Source organism: Microtus oregoni, unplaced genomic scaffold, assembly GCF_018167655.1.
Source record: "Microtus oregoni isolate MIOR12 unplaced genomic scaffold, Mior012 000011F_ref0000422, whole genome shotgun sequence".
Lineage (NCBI taxonomy): Eukaryota > Metazoa > Chordata > Mammalia > Rodentia > Cricetidae > Microtus > Microtus oregoni.
In genome coordinates this window covers 14874404-14894621 of record NW_024543070.1, presented here as the reverse complement: position 1 = coordinate 14894621, position 20218 = coordinate 14874404, and the positions used below count along the sequence as shown (strand labels likewise).

The 20218-nt window shown below is 44.9% G+C and overlaps 1 protein-coding gene and 1 long non-coding RNA gene across 6 annotated transcripts in view; one reads left to right on the top strand and one right to left on the bottom strand.

Annotated features, from left to right (window-relative positions):
• Window positions 1-20218, top strand: part of Arhgap26 (Rho GTPase activating protein 26) — a 398682-nt gene that overhangs the window by 365414 nt on the left and 13050 nt on the right. For 2 of the 5 annotated variants that reach the window (XM_041659661.1, XM_041659664.1), the window contains exons 21-22: window positions 12415-12525; window positions 17985-18076. In XM_041659661.1, coding sequence (XP_041515595.1) covers window positions 12415-12525; window positions 17985-18076 — 203 coding nt within the window. Of the gene's footprint in view, window positions 1-12414; window positions 12526-12660; window positions 13998-17984; window positions 18077-20218 lie in introns of those variants that run through there. The other 3 variants (XM_041659665.1, XM_041659663.1, XM_041659662.1) reach the window with 3 other exon arrangements.
• Window positions 1-20218, bottom strand: part of LOC121453149 — a 54629-nt gene that overhangs the window by 32571 nt on the left and 1840 nt on the right. The gene's annotated exons all lie outside the window — the stretch shown is intronic.

Genomic DNA, 20218 nt, shown 5'->3' with positions numbered 1-20218 from the left:
ATCTGAGGTTCCTGGACCAGACCCAAACAGGGTAGGACTACAGTTTCTGCCTGTTTGGTTTCTTTGTGGTTTGTGAGATTAGGGGAAAAAATTAGTGGTGTACAGTTAACATTTTAAATGGTGGTACAGGGTGTCTACATAATATCCTCAAATTTGCTTATTGATCTGCCGTCTAAACTATTTACTTCCTGGGTCTTCCATGAAAGGTTTGAAGGAGGCTCTCATGGTGGCTCATGCCTGGTAGTCTCGGGGCTTGCGAGGTGCAGTCAAGAGAATCAAGAATTCATGCACATTCTCAGTTCCATCACAAGTTCTAGGCCCACCCCTGCTGCACAAGATAGGTCTCAAAAGAAGGGGAGATAGAAGGTAAGAGGAGAGGGAGGTAGAATGGGGGTGGCTGTCATCCTGGAATTTAGAGGGGCAAGGGGATCTCAAGTTGAAAGTCACAAAGTCAACTTGGACTGTATACAGCAAGACTCTATAACGCACACACACACACACACACAGAGAGAGAGAGAGAGAGAGAGAGAGAGGAGGGGGGGGGAGACCCAGAAAAAAGGGTTGGGGTGCTAGCTCAGGAGAAGTGTGCTTACCTAGTACACGTGAAGCCCTGAGTTCAGTCCCCAGCAGTGTGGGAGCAGAGTGGGAGCACACAAGAGAGATGAGTAGTGGGAAGAACTCGGGGTCCTTGCTGTTAAGAAGTCTCAGGTCATAACTAACCCGGAAACTGGATCCAGTGATCCAAGTTACTATTATTATTATTATTATTATTATTATTATTATTATTATTATTATTGATTCCATCCCTCTCTCTTTCAAACTTTATTTGCTGGTAAATACTTGTCATATGATTAGGGGAAAAAAACTCTGTTCAGCCTATTCCATTGCATTTGAGGCATCAGGTCCAGGAAGGGGGAGTGTGTAGACTTTTCCCCTCTAAGTCGCTGCTGATAGGATATAGTCTGTCTGTGGGCCAGTCGCTGTGCTGCTAGGAGAATTGTCCGACTCAGGTCCCATGCCTGCCTACAGTGACGTGAGTGAGACGCTGAGGTGGGTGAGAGCTTCTCCAAGTGAACCAGAAGAACGGAGCTGGGGACGCAGCTATGTAGCTGTAAACTGAAGTTCCACATGCCAGTCTCCCAGGGGAAGGGATGTATGCTACACTTGTAACCAGTGGGGAGTTTCAGCATTTGCTATGCCATGTGTTTAGGAGGCCTGTGCACCTATAGTACACCGTTGGACAGGTCAGAAACAAGGTAGGCTTTTCCTCTGAGAACACCTTGGTCTTTATATTGTCAGTGAGCAGCGAGGAAGAGAAATTTCATGGTAAGATTTATATTTTGAAATTATCACCAGAATCATTCTTCTAAGTTAAGCATTTACACTTTACGGCAAGGGACACAAGTTGGGGGAGTAGGTCTGGGGATGGGGGTGAAAATTATCAAAACACACTGAACAAAATTCTTAAATAACCAACAAAAAACAATAAAATAAAATTTTTGTTTTCTATGTTGGTTTTTGCATAGTAACACATATGTGGTTCAGAGTCAATTTGAGTCCACCTCAAGTTTAGCAGAAACCAAAAAAAGCTAGTTTTGTGAGATAATAATTAATACAGTCTCGCTGTATTATTTATTGACTTTTATTGACTTCTCCATGTTCCAAGTATAAGAACTAGAAGAGAATATAAAGATCATAGTCCTTCCATTTTTTTATTCACAGATGTTGAAATGATCTTTTTTCTCCTAGCGGAGAGTTGACTTTCCTGGAAAATCATTCAAAATTTTTTACAGTCAAGTCAATACATTCTTCAGAATTAAAGGAGCAAGGGCGCAAAGATGACATAAAGGCCAGTGCACCCCAGATGTCAGCGCCTGTGTGTGCACCAGCACCCACAGATTTGAGGGAGTGCACTGCTGTGGCTACCTTGGAGGAACAGGGCCTGGCACTGAGGATAGAAACAGAAAGGTCTTTGAAATCAAAAAAGCAATTTCCCACGTCTAGAGTCCTGAATAAACAGCAGAATTCAAGGGTTCAGCTGTGCATTTGGAAAGAAGGAAGGAGAGTTGGAGAGTGTTAGCCTTTTCCTCAGAGTTGGTCTCTCCTTATCTCTCTGCCTCATAAGTCCTTTGTGGTATCCAGACCACGGTATGGTTGTGTTTAACCAGCCTAGACATTGTCATTAGCAGAAACCTTTTTCCATTGCTGGAAGCTCTGATCCCAGAGAATAAATCTAGGCTTCTTATTTTATCTTCACAGGGTTACTATAAAGCTGAGAAAATCTGGGACCACCACTGCTAATTTTAGATAGTCTTTTGTTTTTGCTAGCTGACATTTAGACTCTTATTAAAAAATTTTCCTCTCCTCGTTTCTGAGTAGTCCAAACAGGAAATCTTCCCTGAGAGTAGACTGTATAGAAAAGTGTGCCAGATGGTCCGGCCTCTCCCTGTGTCCTTAACATATTGTCCAGCCTACTCAGAACATGACATCAGAGGCAGCCTCCCCGACTTCCCTGTGCGCCAGTAAAGAAAAGAAACTGTGGATCTGTTGTAATAACTCTGCTAAAGAAAGAAAGAAAAGTCTCTAGACTAGTCAGCGTACATTCTCGGCAGTAGGCTGGATAGGAAGGTTAGTTCGTGGGCATAGAAGCTGCACAGGAATGTCTCTTAATTGCACTTTACAGAAAAGGTAGAGAACAGTATCCGCTGGGAGCTGCCAACTGGAAATGCAGTCCATACCGCGGATTAGTGCCACATAGTCTAAATTATGTTTTGACCTTCCCAAACATCCTAAAGAGGACAATGAACAAGTTGGATGGAAGACAATATAGAAAACAATTTGTAAGTACAAAGACCATGCCTGTCTGTGGACAAGGGAACTTAGAACTTTCTGCACAATTTTACTAGAAACCTAAAACTACTTAAAGCATAGAGCTTATGTTACAAACACACACACACACACACAGAGACACACACACACACATTGCCTTTAATTTCAGCAATGATGGAGGATAAATGTGACTAGCATGTCACACTGTGCTTTAAGCTAGCTTTAAAGCATATTTATAGTGAAGAATATGCATAAGCTATGGGAATATGACTTACTAATTACTGTCTAGCGAATACCCACTTAGTCAGCACCCAGGCTAGAAGTTCAGCATTGTCCTTATCTGTGCCTCTGGCCTTCTCTCTGTCACTGACCTCTCTCTACACAACAGAGAGTACAGATCTGATGTATGCAGCAAACAGTTCCTTGTGTGACTGATATTTTTACTTCCTAAATGCAGTTATCACACTCTGTAAAGTCACCAGACTGGTCAGTGCCCTAGTCTTCGATCCTCAAAACAATACAAGTTAAGGTTTCTGTGAGAACTTCTTGTCATATTTTTATCAGTTAATTGATACAAACCATGTTTTACATGTATTTCTCTGTAAGACCCCTCCCTTAACACACTATTGATTAACACACTCAGTTAATGAAGCTACTGTGAACACATGTTCTTCTGTGAGGCCCATCAAGGCCACCTTGTGCTTAGGAATACCAACACTTCAGTCGGGACATTTGAAAAAGTGATGTTTTCAATAGGGTGTATATACTCACACACACACACACACACACACACACACAATGGGGTGTGGTCTAGCAATAACTCAGTGGTTGAGGGCACTTGTTTCTCTTGCAGAGGACCCAGGTTCGGTTTCCAGCACCACATAGTGGTTTAGAACCATCATTAACTCCAGTTTCAGGGGATCTAATCCCTCTTGTCACTTCCCAGATACTAGGCACATGCAGGAAAAATACTCATATGCCTAAAATAAAAATATTAAAAAATTTAAGAACTGTAAAGATGTTGCACAACGCAGACCTTGAAAGGATACTTAGAGTGTGAAAGTTGCAACAGGGAGGCTGAACCTTGCCTTGTCAGAGTACAGCCACAAGTAGTGACTCAGCTTTCACTTGTAGGCAGACACTTCACTGCCCCTAGAAGCATCCTAATTGTTTGTTTTGTTTTTTCAGGGTAGAGAGGTAATGGGGAATCTGGAAATGATGATAGCATGTTTCCATAAAAGCAGTATTTACTAAAATGGTTCATGCTTGAGTCCCTTTTGATGTACAGTTTTGAGGGCCATTCACGTACACATGACTTACTCATCCTGGTTGTATAAAATGAGCCTTTGTATCAAGCCACTAAAAGCATTTTCCATCTTCTTTTCCTGAAGTGTGAGGGTCCTGCTCTTTACTCTTCCAAATTAATTGTGCTGCACATTCTGAGCAGGTGGTGCACTGGGAAGCTTCAGCTGCGGCTCCTCGGAAGCCTTGTTTTGTAGTTTTAGACACATGCTCAGTCCTCCTTGGCCTGGAACTCTCCAGATAGGTTAGGGTGGCTGGCATTGAGCCCCAGATACCCACCTTCCTCTGCCTTGCCCGCGCTGTTACTTTCACGAGACAGCCCCATGCCCAGCGAGTTTTTGCGTGAGTTCTAGGAACGGAACTCAGGTCCTCATGCTTACAGAGCAAGATCGTTACACCTGAGCCACTCTGTCCTGCTTGTCATAGTCTTGTATGAATGTGTGTCTTGGGACACACATGCATAGTCCTCCAGGGTACATCCTGGTACATAGCTGTTGGACCACAGATGGCATCCTCACCTTGATCAGAATGGGTATAGCAATCATTTCTATCTCTCCTTCAGTAGAATACAACGGGTTTTGGTGTTCTACTCACAAGCACCAGCATTCTCTCTATTTGATTCCTACCTTCTAGTCATTGTATGGGTGTGTAGGATTGATGTGGCTCTCGTGTACTTTTCTGGCTTACAGAAAAGCACACTTCTTTAGTTTTCCCTTTTCAAGTCTCGGGTTGCTTGCCTATTTTCTGCCTCTTTTTGTTTTTAAGTAGTAGTTCTTCATGTAGCCTAACTATGGATTCCACATTTATTTATGTGCCCTAGATCTTTCTTCTCACTTTTAATATTATCTTTTAATGAAAACACACTTGTTTGGGCTTTACTGGGGGGTAGGATTATGTGTATTTTTGTTCTTGTTTTGAAACAAGATCATATGGCCTTGAGCTCCTTATGTATCCCAAGCTGGCCTCTATTTATAATCCCCCTGCCTCAGCCTAATGAGCAGAAAGAGATTGGGCAAGAGAGCCAGACTAGGAGGCTGCTGGGAATAAGAAGGGTCTCAGGATATTTATGAAATGAGATAACAAACCGTGAGCCATGTGGTAAACTTAGATAAGAAATATGGATTAACTTAAGTTGCAAGAACTAATTAGTAATAAGCTTGAACTATCAGCTGAACATTTATAATTAATATTCAGTCTCCATATTGGTTTTTTGAGAACTGGTGGATGGGAAAGAAAAGTCCACCAGTAGTACTCCATTGGATAAATCTAACCCTGATTATTTTCTATAGCCTGCTTTGTTTGCCTTTGGTATTAGGATCTGTAATCTACCTGGATGGTGTGAGATAGGAGGTCCAATGTCACTTAGGTATCCAGTTATTCTAGTACTATTTGTGGAAGGATATTTTGCAATTATTTTATTTTAGAGAATTTAATGTGTGAGTCCTGTATTTGCATAGTTCTTTTCCCATGCTTGCAAATCTCATTTTAAGAGCCATGTTTATTCCTCCCTGACATACTGACCTTTGCTGTACCTTAGACTGTAGGATAGGAGATTGAAATAATCCATGTTAAATTCTCATAGTGCTTCCTCCAAAGAGGGAGGTGTCCTACAAGTAGCATTATAAATCATGAATTTTGTTTGGTTGAAAAATAACAAATATATTTAATTTTAGGAACCAATGTTGATATACCTGCAGCTGGGATGAACAAGCAGACCCTCCTACTACACCTGAGTGTGTGATTAAAAATAAAGAAAGGCTGAGCTCACCGTGTGTTGTGTACCATGTGCACAACTGAAGCGCTGGGCCCAGTGCTTCTGGTTCCTTCCATTGATGATTTTCCTTGCTGTGATCAATTGAACTAGGATTCTTGTCCAGGCATCCATTTAAAAATCAGAGTTCCTCTCTGTTTGGGTGGGAGCTTCACCTCAGCCCCTGGCATCCATATATCCAAAGAGTCTGGAATGTTTGGGTGGAAGTTCCATTTCCAGGCCCCCCTCCCCTGGGAGTTGCCTCAGTCCAGACTCCACATCTGAGAAAGCCTGCCAAATGATGATCCCTCCCCAGAGATGCTCAAGATCACTCCCATAGGCTAATTAAACTGCCCCCCAGAGAACAAACACATGGTTTTCCGGTCTTCCTTCCCGTCTCCTCTCCCACCTGGGAGTGCTGTTATTCATTAAATCTGGACTTTTTCTAATTTGGTTTGATTTGGTCTGTTTTGGATTATTGAGTCAGTGGAGAAATTTATCAGGGTGCAAAAACTTTTCATCTGGAGGTCCCACTGAGACCAGGACTGAGGCAACTCCCAGGGGAGGGGGCTTGGGATGGAACTTCCACCCAAACACTCTGTGACTCATTTCTGTACTATTCACCTGAGAAGATTCACACTGTTCACTGAGAGAACCTTACGGACAATAGATTGCTAAGATTGTCAGTTTTCTTTAAACCCTGGAATTACTCACCATCTTCACTTACACCATCAGAGTTTACAGTTGACTTGAAACTTATCTGTCAGAATTGTTTTGAGCTGGAAAACAGAAAAGCTATATTGTGGATTCGTCAAATATCTTAATGCAAATTATTAGAAATGTATTTTTTAAAGCAACTGCCCATAACTGTTAAGACCCTATGGGAATTTTGTCAGCTAGCAATTAAAACAAGGAACAGCTCTGTAATTATCAGAATTAAAATGTATACAAGGTATAATGGACGAGGTATAATGTCTATAAATACAAACATCAGTTAGGAAAGAACACAGAATGGAGGTCAGGAGCACATGAGCCCCCCCCCCCTTTTCCTGCTTATAAAGTTGAAAACACGTATTGCAAGATCCCAAAGGTTGGCTGAAGGCAGACTTTTCTGGCTACCTGCCAATTCCCAATTAACTACCCAAAGACTTATTATCAATTATGGATGTTTGTTCAATAGCTTAGGCTTATTACTAACTAGCTCTTACAGCCTAAATTAACCCATTTTTATCAATCTGTATATGTTGCCACGTGAATTGTGACATTTACCTGTCCTCTTGAATGTTTATCTGGCTATTCCCCCTTCTTTTTAGCATCCTCTCATTCTGGCTCTACCACCTAACCTCTTCCTGCCTAGCTACTGGCCAGCTGACTCTTTATTAAGCCAATGAGATCAACACATCTTCACAGTGTACAAAGGGTTATTCCATAGCAGTTGGCATGTTTGTAGTTTCTGTTTCAAAAGGTTGAGTAGACACACATATGAAAGAACTTATGCTCTTCAATTTTCATCAAGAGTTTACAATTTTATTTGTTATCATTTTCTCTGATCCACTATTGTCATCGTACTGACCAGTGCTCCTCTCAACTGTTTGCCCAGATAGCTTTATTTCCTTTCTCTCTTTATGATATTCTACTTCAAGTTATAAAGGGATGTTTTCCAGGGAAGAGGCACTCACTAATCTGGAATTGCACTATCTAGATGCTATTGGTTTTTCTGTCTCCTTTTGGGGAGAGAGAATAAAGACATCCTCACTTTGACCTTAATGTCTTCAGTTCCAATTCTAGGTCTGAAGGAGAGATAAACTGTTAAGGTCATCCCGCGCCCAGGCCTGAACTACACACATGTGGGCTACAGATTATGGGTCCTTTCTGGCAGAGCCATAAATGCAAGTTTTATGTCTTCTCCACAGTGTGATGCTTACTTAGCAACCTTTGGCTCCCCTTCAGAACTTCTGTTTAGTCTTTAAGAATTCTGAGCTAGCTGAATACTTGCTATTCCCATTCCTCTTGGTGCAGCTCCACAGTCAGACTAGATGCTCAGTGTCCCTGCTTATCCGTCTGTCTGGGTGTTGGTGTCCCTTCTTCAGTTCTTTGCAGAATGCCCTTTGAAAAATTAAACATTGCTCCCATGTAAAAACAGAACGCTGGGAGAAAATCACGCTTGTTTGTACATTATTGGAAACATTGGGAAAGAGGAGGTGTCTAAGCTAATCTTAAACGACAGCAACATACCAAGTCTTTGGACATAGTGCTCAGTGTTGGTGGGGTGCATTTCCTAGAGTGTTTTGAAAAAGAACTATTTGGCAGGATATAGCATGACCCTTAAAAGAAGATTCTAACCTTTTACCCACTAACTTTACTTCCAGGAATTTATGCTAAGGAAACAATTGGTGACACAGGCAGCGATCCTCTACAAGGATATGATGGCAGCACTATTTATATTAGCTAAAGGGTTAGCAGTCTGGATGTGCACACAGAGAGAATGACTACATAAACCAGGTATACCGTACAATAACATGCCCACTAGCCAATGGAAAATGTACCAAAGTCTATTAAATGACGTTGGAAATCCTTATATTGAGTAACTTAAAAATAGCCTGTTAACCATGCATATAATATGCCAAGATGTTAACAGTGCTTATCAGTCATACAAATTATTACATAACTTCATTGCTTTTTTTGTTTTGAGTATTTTTAATTTTTTCTGCAAAGTCATAAATTGATTATAAGAATTTAGAAAGATTAACTTTCTTTTGTCTTTTGTATTGTGGATTGAACCCAGAGCCTTGCACATCCTAGATAAATATGCTATGGCATACATCCCTAGCTGAAGATAAACTTTCTGTGTATTGGTGAGCTTATGTCTCTAGTAAGAGCTTCCTTCATCTCACACAAATTCTTTAACTGTGGTGTGAAGACCTAAAGAATCTGCTACATATCTGTTGGGATTGGGAGCCCTGCCCGGGTATAGTACTGTTCACAACATGGCCAACATGCCCTGGCCGGTGCATCACACACTCCGTCATTCAAGTGAGTCACCCCAGAAAGGTGTCAAGCTGATGACATTACTACACACTGTACTTGAACTATCAGCCACAACCTCACACGCTGCCAAGGCCTCGGCTTATCTCCCTGAGCTGTTACTCTCTCACTGTGCTGAATGTCAGATGCTGCCGAGGCTGCTGAGTCCTTTTGAGGACACCATGGGCTAGCACACTACAGCTGATGTGAGCCTCCCAACTGGAGACAAACCAGCCGAGCAGACTTCCTTCGTGCTAAAGTTGAAGCTGTTATTGCTGTAGTTGGGCCCTGATGAAGGCTTTGGCAGGACTCCAGGAATATTTAGGGTGAAAAATATGCTGGGGTGTTCCGCTGGGAAATACCCAGCTGGGCTGAGGGTTGTAAGAGATCTTTAAGGGTCATCTGCTAAAATTGGAGTTAGAAAGTTATTTCCTCCTGTTTTTAACCTTGATTGTTTGTTATGTTTGGCTCTGACAGTGGGAAAAGAATCGAGAATTTCTTAATGGAGGTTTTAGGGCCAAAGGTAAAAGTGACTGATTTTTGTTGGTCTGTTTTGTTTGGGATTATTGTGGTCTGAGAGTTTTTGTTTGTTTGTTGTCGGTTCTTGTCATTTTGATAAGTCACTGGTAGCCAGTCACTGTTGTAGTGAAGAGGAAATTGATGTGTATGCACATGTGAGTATTATCATCCCTGTACATTTTAAGTCCCTCTTGTAGGTTGTATGAGTTCCATCAAAACTAAAAGAGTGTCTCATTGTCTCTTAGATGAGTGTCTGTGTATTCAACCCTTCTTTTGCCATCGGCATTCTTCAGTGTATAAAACAGTGTGCACTGGTATTGTTGATATGGACATTTATGATGTGCAAATAAAAGGCATAATAGCTTCAGTAGTAGAAAACACCATAAAAGTACTGTGGAGTATTCAATTTATTATTTCCTCAACATTGACACAGTGGTAATAGATTTTAAATTGTGGTCATTTCATAGCAAATAAATGCTTATTGCTATGACCAAATCAAACAGATAAAATGCTGCTAGACATTAAAATGTGCAGTTAATATTTATGGCAGCTGACATGGGACATGAAGAGTCACTTCTTACAAGAGTTATGAGTGCCCTGCATTCCAGCCTCACCCCCAGATAATTTCTGCCCTGTTTTCCTGGCCAGGAACTGCTGGGATGTCTGAGGATGTAAAACGACATTCAGAACCCCATATTGTGTTCTCAAACTATGCTTCCTGTGCATAAGACATAGGAAGCTAGAGGCGTTTCCTCAGTAGACAACTACTTTGTAGATCCTTTGGGATTATCCTGTAGTATTCCCACAGGAGCCCAAGTTGTTCTCTTGACCCTCCCCTTGTCTCACGTAGCTTTCTGGTTCGGGCCATGATTTAGGACTTCTTTCCAGGCCTTACTGACTGGCCCATTATGTAGTGGGACAGAGAGAGGCCAAGGAAAGCAGTGGCCGGCCCAAGTAAGAAGACTGCTTAGGTGATAGTCAGCTGTTTCTGGATCAGCAGGCACAGTCGCTGACCTCCCACTAATGATTTCTGCTCTCTCTAGTGCTAGTTTTCTTCTTGACCTCTTACATCTTGTCAAATATACTTTAAGCTCTTTAAAGCCAGAAACTTTGGCAAATTGTTTTTATCATCTTGCTCATTCTGGTTGCTTACCAATGAGTCTTTGATGGACTAAAATCTTCTCTGTGAATTTCATTTCTTTTCTTTGTATGAATGCCATCTGCTCTGTGAGTCCACCAGACAGGACAATGGAGCAGGACTGTGGAGTCTATTGGAATTCCCTGTGTGCTGAGCCTTTCTGAATCTGCTGCTGTATTTCCATTCTCCCTTGAAAATGTTAGGCATCTGAAGGAAACTCATAAATCAGTGAGTAAGAGAATCTCTAATGCTGTGCCTGGGTCTGTTAAGCTTTTCAGGGCCTAGAGGAGCAGAGGAGGGCCTGCTTTCTCAGAGACAGAACACTGGCAATGAGAGCCAGGCTTTGGGTCAGGGCATTGAGTGAATGTTGGCCCTGTCACTTAAAGACTGACAACCCTTTCCATAGCCCAGGGTTTCACATCTGTGAAGTGGAAATTCCAGCAGTGCCTGTCTGTGGGCTTCTTGGACAGCTTAATGAGAGCCACTAATTTACTCCCTAGTTAGCTCTTTAATACCTACAGGAATTACATAGATAATCTAGCTATGGCAAGAGGAACGAGACTTCCTCCCTCACGGGATACATACGCTAGAAATATAATACACATGATGACATTTAATAACTGTTTAATCAGATTCGTTGGAGGATACGAACTTTGCACAGGGTGTTCTCTGAATGCTGCCACAGGTCTTCATGTATATATTTTGTATATATTTCCATACCCATGCACTCACACACTTACGCTCACACACACACTCAATACCAGTGTCATGTCTGAATTGGTGGAGCCCTAGTGCAGTTCCTATATATCCTCATATAGGACATGCCTGTATTCTTGCCGACTTCCCACCTGCAGCTGCCCTCCCCCATAAAGAACTTTGTTTGTACAGTCCAGCAGCCAGCTAAGATTCAGGAACTGAGGTGGTTGTACGGCTAGCTTGCCTCCACATCTTCTCAGCCATCTGTGTTTGCACTTTCTGTGACATAATGTCATTTCACCTAGGTGCTAAGGTGTTTGCATAATCTGCGGAAACAAGTCAGATGGCCAACATGGCCAGTTAAAATCTACCAGCCAGACTGTGGTAATTTCAACCTTTCCTCTCCAACCCTTTGGTCAGCTGCCCATCAAAGAATAAAATAGACAAATGTGAGGTTTTGGCTCCTTTTTAAAAACTGTGTTTTCACTGAGACTGTTCTTTGAGCACCAGAATCCACAGCAAGAGAAAGCACAGGCCTGACAGTGCACCCCCAGGGAGCTACACACAACCATAAGTGCTGTCTCTGAAAGGTGTGTGTCCATCCTACCCCTGTCCCCTAGCGTGTTCCTAATGCACACTTGGATCTCCAATGGCACACAGCCCGTGTAGTTAAAAATGTAAACAGGAAATTGTTTTCTGGCTGAATGGCCTTTGTGGCCCAGAAAAACATTCATTTCTGCTGAGACGTAAGTTTTAAAGCACGCAGCAGTGAAGGCTAAAGGCTGGCTGAGAGCGCGGTCAGTGTGTAACAAAGCAGACAGCAAAACACAGAGCTGCAGATTCGCGTATGTGGGTCCAGTGCATGTTCCCCAGGGCCAGTGGTACAATAGATAATGGAGAAGCTCGGGTCACCCAGAAAGCAGTTGTGAGATGGGGCAAAGGACATGCTTGTGCATCAAGACGTCAGGGCAAAGGCGTTCCTTGGAAGACGCAAACGACCAACCTTGAGCACGGAGACTGGGCAGCATGCCTCTGGACTTTGGTGCTCCCGTGTTCTGCTGCAGCACCCTGTCATTTGGCCTCTCCATGAACCTCCTGTGCTCCCACTGTGGTTTCCCTGTGTGCTGATGAGTTTTCTGGTTGTTATGTCTTGCAGCCCCCCGAATCCAAGCCCAACTTCACCCCTCTCGCCATCATGGCCCATGTTCTCGGCGCCATCCAGCCCTATGCCCACCTCATCCACGTCCAGCGACTCATCCCCCGCCAGGTCTGTTGCAGGGTTGGTTTGATTTTCTGTTGCTGCTGTTGTTCTCTCATTGGCTTGGTCCTCTCTTCACGCAGTGTTCAGCCTCCTCGTCAACTCTGTTCCCTGCCATCCAAACCTGCACTTGCTTTTTGACAGGCCAGAAGAAGCGGTTCGTGAAGACTCCAGGTAAAACCACGGATGGTGACTGACCTGTTCCCGTATGCAGAGCTGGTCAGGGACACTGGGGCCTCCTCTGCTCTTGTGTGATTCCCTCCTAAGAAGCCAAACCAAGAGGCACAATACGCATGGCCCTGCATGACATCTTTAAAACCCTTTCTAACCTTACCCACATTTCTGAATTAATCTCTGGTGCTTAGATTTGAGGAATGGGGATCTCCAAAAATAGCACTTGTGTGTTGAATATTTTCTGAGTCACTGGGCCCTCCATGTTTTGGTTGAAGATAATATCCAAAGGAGCAGTGTTGACACACATACACACTTTCCTCGCCACTTGGTTATCAGGTAATATTTGGCACCGTGTGCTTGTGGGTCGGGCCTGTATTCCTGACATCAAGTCACAGGCCAAATCCACAGAGTGAGAGGAATATAGCACAGAGGGAAAGACCGAGACATGACACACTTGCTCTTTAAACTGCTCAGGTCTTCTGCCTCCCTACCCCATGTACTCCAGGAATCTTCTGTCTCTGAAGGTCATGAACTCAGAGTGCTCATGGGAACAGGCACCACCTCTTTTCTGAGGGTGAGTGGCTTGACCTCGCTCTTCTCCCAGAGGGCCTTGCTTCAGGCCTGTCTTGGAGAGCTCAGCAGGGGTTGCTCCTGAGCTTCTTTGTAGAAAAGAAGATCTCACCTCCAGGAAAGGGTGGAATAAAGATCCTGCAGGTGCCTTCTGCTGCTAGGGGCCCTCGTGGCCAGCTCTCAGACTCGGCAGCCAACAAGCCATAGTACAGGGGAGAAGCATCAGGACATTCTTGATTTTGGTGGGAATTTTGCATACTGCCTTTTCTGGCTCCACCAGGGAGGACTCTCGCCATTTAGAAAGCTATGCTCTCTGTATACGCAGGCTCATGACTTTCTTCCCTTTGGGCGTTTTCCTATCTGTTGCGTCATTCTAGACTCATATAAGGGCAGGAAGAGAAATGGCCCAAACAACATTGTGGAAAAAGAAAATGGTCACTTCATTAAATGAGAGCCATTGAAGAGTTAGGAGTTCTTGCCATCTTCCCAGCATTTTTATTCTAAAGACCGGGACAACCCCAGTAAATTTCTGTGCCATCCCAGCCCTCAGCTCTGCGGGATCAGACACGGCTTTCCATCTACCTTGGTTCTGGATGATGGGAAATATGGCTGTGCAGTGTATTTTTTTTGTCTTCACTTCATAAATAAAGTAAAAATTAGATCCTGTTTTCCTAACACTTTAAGCTCTTTGTGAATGATTTCTTAGGCAACTGCTAGACACTTTAGGAGACATTTACTTTCTAGCACACCAGAAACCATATGGATTATTCCAGGTAGGCCCCTCATTGACCCATGAGGCCCTGGAACGGACCAACCACAGTGACTCATTTACTTCCTAAATAGCCTTGGGCATGAGTGGAGGAAGAGATCTGGTCAGTTGTCCTCATCACCTTAGACCATGGACAAGTTCAACAGAACCGCCATATACAGGCTGCCCATGCATGCCTCAGCATTTCCAGGGCATAAATTTTATTTTTCATTAGGGGAATGGGGCTAGCCTACACACAAGTAGTTACTCAATACTGCCCCCTCTGGTGTCCTTTAAAAGGGCACCATTAATGAAGATGCCCCACAATCCTTTAGGAATCTGTCATTTTTAAATAGGCAAGTCACAGTAGGGCTTAATTCAATTCACTGAGTTACATGCTTATGTTAAGGTAAGCACAGATGGAACCCTGATGGAAAAGTAGCCCACTAGGAGGCCAGAGGTGGGTTCTAGTCCGTAATTGCTGTTACGGTGTATAGCCAAGAGTTGGGGGAGTACACCCATTGTTCAGGTCAAGTGTCACCTTTCCCCAAATTGACTAACAGAACATAAAGCTTCAATTTTTCTTTCCTTTGGCAAATCTTTTAACAACAGATTCTGAATGAGGCCTAATTGGGGTCCTGGGAACCAGGACAATGGCTTCCACTCTCCAGTCTGCTGTCCGAACTCCTTGTTTCAAGCTCAGAAGTAGAGGTACCTTTAACTGCACAGAAGAGATGGGCACCGGAGAAAGCCCCTTTAACCTTTGCCCTTGTTTTGTTTTTTCCCATTTGCCCATCTACTTCCCAGGAAGCCCCTCATTAGACCCTAATTTGTATTTGCACTTGGGCCCTGGGGAACTGTCTTAATGATCAGATCACTGCAGGCTGGCCCCTCCTCCAGGAGCGCACACCATAGAGAGTGGGTTGTCATTCTGCAGAGCTTGCAAGGGCATTTGAGGGAAATTCCTCTGAGTGTTTTCCTGGCCTCGTTCCACGCTCAAAGGCAAACACTGAAAGTGAACCAGCAGAAGGTTCCAGAGTTGCTCATGCCCTTGAAGGCCCATCCCAGAGCTAAAGAATGCTGTGATGGGGCCTGCTAGCACCTCCCTAGCCCGTGTCCAACTGCAGAGTAGGGAGCCAAGCGACCAACAGTGCCGGCTTCAACCAGAGCCAGCGCTTCCCAACCCCAGACTTTAGCCAACAGGATCTGTTTGGTGAGACCCTTCACATAAAGCAAATGCCTTAGGAACTTTCAGAGCGAGCTATGGGGTACAAGGCTTATAGCAATGGCAGACTTTAATAAGACATGACTTCCCCAGTTAGGGTTGCCGAACCAAATAAAAACACAGCCTACTCAGTTAAATTTGAATTTAAGATAAATAAGAAATATATTTCTTAGTAGACATATACGCAAAAAAGTCTGCATTATTTATATGAAATCCAGATTTGACTAGGTGTCCATTACTTCCTATGGTGACCATACTTCTTGGGAATGGGAACAACCCCCTTCAAAAGCATGCCCTCTGGGACTAGAGACACGATTGGTGCTTGCTTACGCTATCCGTGGCACCCTATGTTTGATCCCAGCCCTATAGGGATGTGTGTGTGTGTGTGTGTGTGTGTGTGTGTGTGTGTGTGTGTGTGAGAGAGAGAGAGAGAGAGAGAGAGAGAGAGAGAGAGAGCGCACACCCCTTCTGCATCCCTCTGTTTTCTGAACACCATTAGGCAGTTGTGGGAGGATTTTCTCATCAGTTGTCAATTACCTGTTAGAGAAAAACAGAGTCTCTCATGACCTTCATTTTACTTTTAGTACAATGTTTTCTCAACATTTCATTACTAAATTGCAAATTTTTAATATTGTTGGAAAGTTAATCCCTTCTAATAGTAGTTGTGGGTGCTAGAGACCATGGTCTCTGCTGTCTGCTTGCCAGACAGTCTTACTGGTTTCCTGGGCTGCCCCTATTCTGTCCCATGACCTTTATTTAATGAGGTTAGTAAGTAACCTCTCGGGAAACCCCATCCAGAGAAACCTTGCCTTCCCTGGTCTCCTCACACTGCCCACCTGTGCTGCTCTGTCCTCAGAGGCAGCCCTGGGCTCACCCTTGGCTCCTATGGCCTGGATTCTCCTTATAACCTGCATATCAGTCAAGACACCACAGGCTTCACAGTATAATGCTGGGCTGTTTTAGCCCCTTTCACAGCCTCCTGGCTGTTCTTCACCCATGATCAGGGCAGGAGGTGGGGAAAGGAGGCTGCATTTTGTTCACTGTGAAGAGATACACATTGACTGCTGGGCCCTGGCTAACCCACATGCAGGTTTATTATTTAATGTGATTAGATCAGAAGAGCTGGGACTGATGGGAACTGAGGCCTTTCTCCTTCATCCCCAGTGCCCCTGTATCATTTCCTTCTGCTTTCCCAGTTCTCCCCTTCCCAGCATCACCCATTGGCTATAAGAAAACCAGGGAGAGCTACCATCAACTGTTGTTTCCCTGGCAACTCCACTCACCCTGATGTACAACAGACCCTGTCAGTTGTCTGTCTTTCCATTTTCATGGACCCAAGGCTAGAAGGAATACCCCCATCACCCACTGCTCATCCTTCCCAAAGAGAACCTGCACTTGGTACCCCTAAGCAATAGCAGTTTCAGCAGACCCAGATCCCCTGTCAGCCGGGGCATTTCCAGTTCTAGGAGGCTCTCAGATTGTCAAGTGAAGACAAATTCAATGACATACATCTCCTGACTGGCTTCTTATGCCAGAGGCCCTCTGGCTTTTTAAAACTTGTACTTCTGGATTCCAGAGTGTACTCCCTCAGATGACTTGGAGAAAGAGAGTCACTTGTGGCAAATAAAGAGCAGCCTCTTGACAGTCAGATGTCACTGTGACCTGTGAACAGTCTACAGACTGCTAAGAATAGTCGGGTACCAAAGTCAAGCTTGATGGTGGAAGAAAGTACAATTACCCTGTTCCCACAAATGACCCTGAAGACACATGGGCTTACCCCTCATGGCCTGTGATGGTCAAACACTGCCCCTGTTCTTTAGTAGATGACTTTTTACTGGAATGTGGCCTCGCTGGTTTGTTTCCGTGGTGTCCCTGGCTGCTGTGTGCGGCAGTGCAGCGTGAAGCAGTTACAACAGAGACCACATGCCTTCAAGAACTCAAAGATTGGCCCATTACCACAAAAATGTGCCAGCCCCGACTCTGGCCGTGTGTAACGATGCCTTGGAAAGTGACATGCGAACATTTCGGTTCCAGTTCTATTGCTTATAGTTTTATATGCAAGCCAATAGGGCGTGTAAATGCTCTCAAGGGCATGCTGATAGCATGGGGAGAGCTTTGTCCACATTCATTGAACAGGAGGACCCAAAACAAAACACAGACTCAACCTATGCCCCTCCCGACTCCCCGCAGACTCCCACCCTGGTGCATACATGTGCTCACGCACTGCTTCCCAGGCCTCCTCCAGCCTTGCCTGCCCTGGGGGCTGGAGAGTTCCAGCTCTGGAAGGCTGCCCCACCAGCAATGGAGAACATCTAGGGGGAGGGCTGCAAGCTGGCTCTGCTGGACTTTGGGTTCACTGGGCTTTGCCAACTTCCCAGAGCAACTGTTGGGAACATTGTGCAGAGCCCTGTGGTCCCTTCCTACCCCTAACACTCCCTCCCTGGAAGCTCTCCCCTCCCCTCCCCTCCCAGGCCCAGCTCTTGTAACTCCCAGGTAAACTTTCTCTGGGGCACAAGGTGACTTTGGAGAATTGTGGCTTCTTAGAGCATGGCCTTTTCCTGACTCTTCCTCAGCTCTCTCCTGTGGCCTTTAAGACTTTCCCACCTCCTGTTTTGCCATCTGTCTACCCTGTGCAGGCTCTTCCCAGGAGAGAGGGCTAGGTGGCTTGCAAGGAAAGGGAAGAAGAACGATGAACTATCTGCGGCTTTCGTGGTTGCAAACAATGTTAAATAAACTCCCCTTTCCACACAGCACGCCGTTCCGGAAGGCAAAGGCCTTGTATGCCTGCAAAGCTGAACACGACTCTGAGCTCTCGTTCACAGCAGGCACCATCTTCGAGAACGGTGAGTTTCCCATCATCTCACAAGAATGGAGGGGATGCAGGTGAATGAAGTTCCTACGTGGGCCAAGGGGATCTTTCCCCCAAATCAGACTTCTGGAGGCCTTACCTTGGGTAGCCCACATTGACATCTAGTCACTGCGTTGTTTGGAGCAATCTCTGAGTGAGACTGTACCTGGCCTTGGTATTTCACATTTGTGAGCTAGACAATCAGTGACAAGGGAGTGGATACAGGATCGTGGCAATTGGTCACAGGTATCGGACGAGCTTAAGGTCACCTGTTATGTCATGCTTTCTCCTTGGGATGTCCACCTGCATTGTACAGGCAAGGCCCACTCACCAGACAGCCAGGCGGGCAGTGAACCTCTTCCCGTTCCTCCTCCCTTGAACTTTGGAGCACAGAACAGATTCTCTCATGTGACATCACACCCCAGCAATGGCCTGCCATGGTATCCTGGTGCAAGCACGTATTATGGTGCTCCGTGAAACCGGGGACCTGCTTGGTGTACTATTATGCCATTTCTTTTCTGTCTTCCAGCCTAGAAACGTATTTTATAGTGAAAGATGAAGCTTGGTTTGGCATAATTCTTTGCCTGAGAGGAAAATCTGGCCCCTTGTACAAACACCAAGTTTCTGTGATGGCTGCTTTCCGTGGTGAAGTTATCCTTCAGGGTTAAGGCAGTTAGTTCTGTTTGCTTCAGAGGAAGCCAGAGAGGCAGCAGCCTTTTTCCACAATCCAGGCGTTTGTTCTGGTAAGCACTAGCCTCAGGTACAGTGAGGGCAAAGGTCACACCAGTCTGGCCGGGCACCCCTGCCTGGCCCTAACCACACCTCTCCCCATGTGACTGAGAAGCAGCAGAAGCAGCTGCCCTCACAGCATAGGAAAGCCTGAACCCTAGAGACAGGCCACAGTACATGTCCCAGTCTGACTACTTGCTCTGATGTGACCTCAAGTGGTGACATCACTTCTCTGTGCCCTGCTTCTCTTCTCTGTCCCAGCAGAATGCACACCTACCTTGCATGGTATGGTAAAAAGGACGTCGCTCTGATGTGACCTCAAGTGGTGACATCACTTCTCTGTGCCCTGCTTCTCTTCTCTGTCCCAGCAGAATGCACACCTACCTTGCATGGTATGGTAAAAAGGACGTCAAGCTGATATATAGTGTAGGCATAAAGTAGTACTGAAGGAATGGAATAGGAAATATGCAGAGTGCTATCCTTATTGTCACAACTCTGTGTCCATCTTAGAAAAGGACTGTGGTGCTGCGATCTGGTAACAAGAATGGCTTTTCTTTTTGGGCTAGCATGGCCCAACCCGACTGACTGTCAGCCAGCTGTAGGCACTGTAGTCCCATCCAGAGAGCCTGGCACCAGGTGTCCCCCACGCCCTGCATTCTGCTCACCTGTTCAGTCAGGCATGAGTAGACCCAGTGGGAAACACAGCAGTCAATGCAGGAAGAGTCCCAGCCTGGTTCTCCTGGGCCAGCAACAACTGGGGCAAGTTCGAAACTACAAGTGTCCCGATGAGCCTGTGGTCCCCCTCCCTGCTTCCCTGAGTCCAGAGCACCATGCTGAATCTTTGAGCACATGAAACAGCTAGTGCAGCCACATCTCCTGTCATCAGCCGGTGCTTGTGAGCCTAGCAGACCAGCAGGCACAGTGGGGCTGCGGAAGACTGTCCCAAACCCTGCCATGGTGAGTGTGCCCGCACAGAACAGCTGTACTAACATGGCACAGTTTCCCCTGATGGACAAATCAGAATGGGTGTCACCACTGGGGCGGTTCTGCTCCTGCCATGGGTCAGTGATATATACAGTTATGCAATTCTCCCCACTGTCTGATTCCAGGATATCACCCCCCCACACACACACACACACACACATACGATGAACCCATGCCCTTTAGCAATCGTGATGCTTTATGCCTGAACTTTGGATATTTCATGCAAATAGAAATTGCATAATATGTGGTCTCTGTATTTTCTTTTATTTTTAAATGATGTTTTTCGAAGTTAACCCATGTTGTAACACATATCTGCAATTTATTCCCTTTTATGGCCAAGTAGTATTTCATCGTGTGGCTGTACCAAAATTTACTTCAACATCTACCAGTTAATTGATGGGATAGCTTATTGCCACTTTTCCCC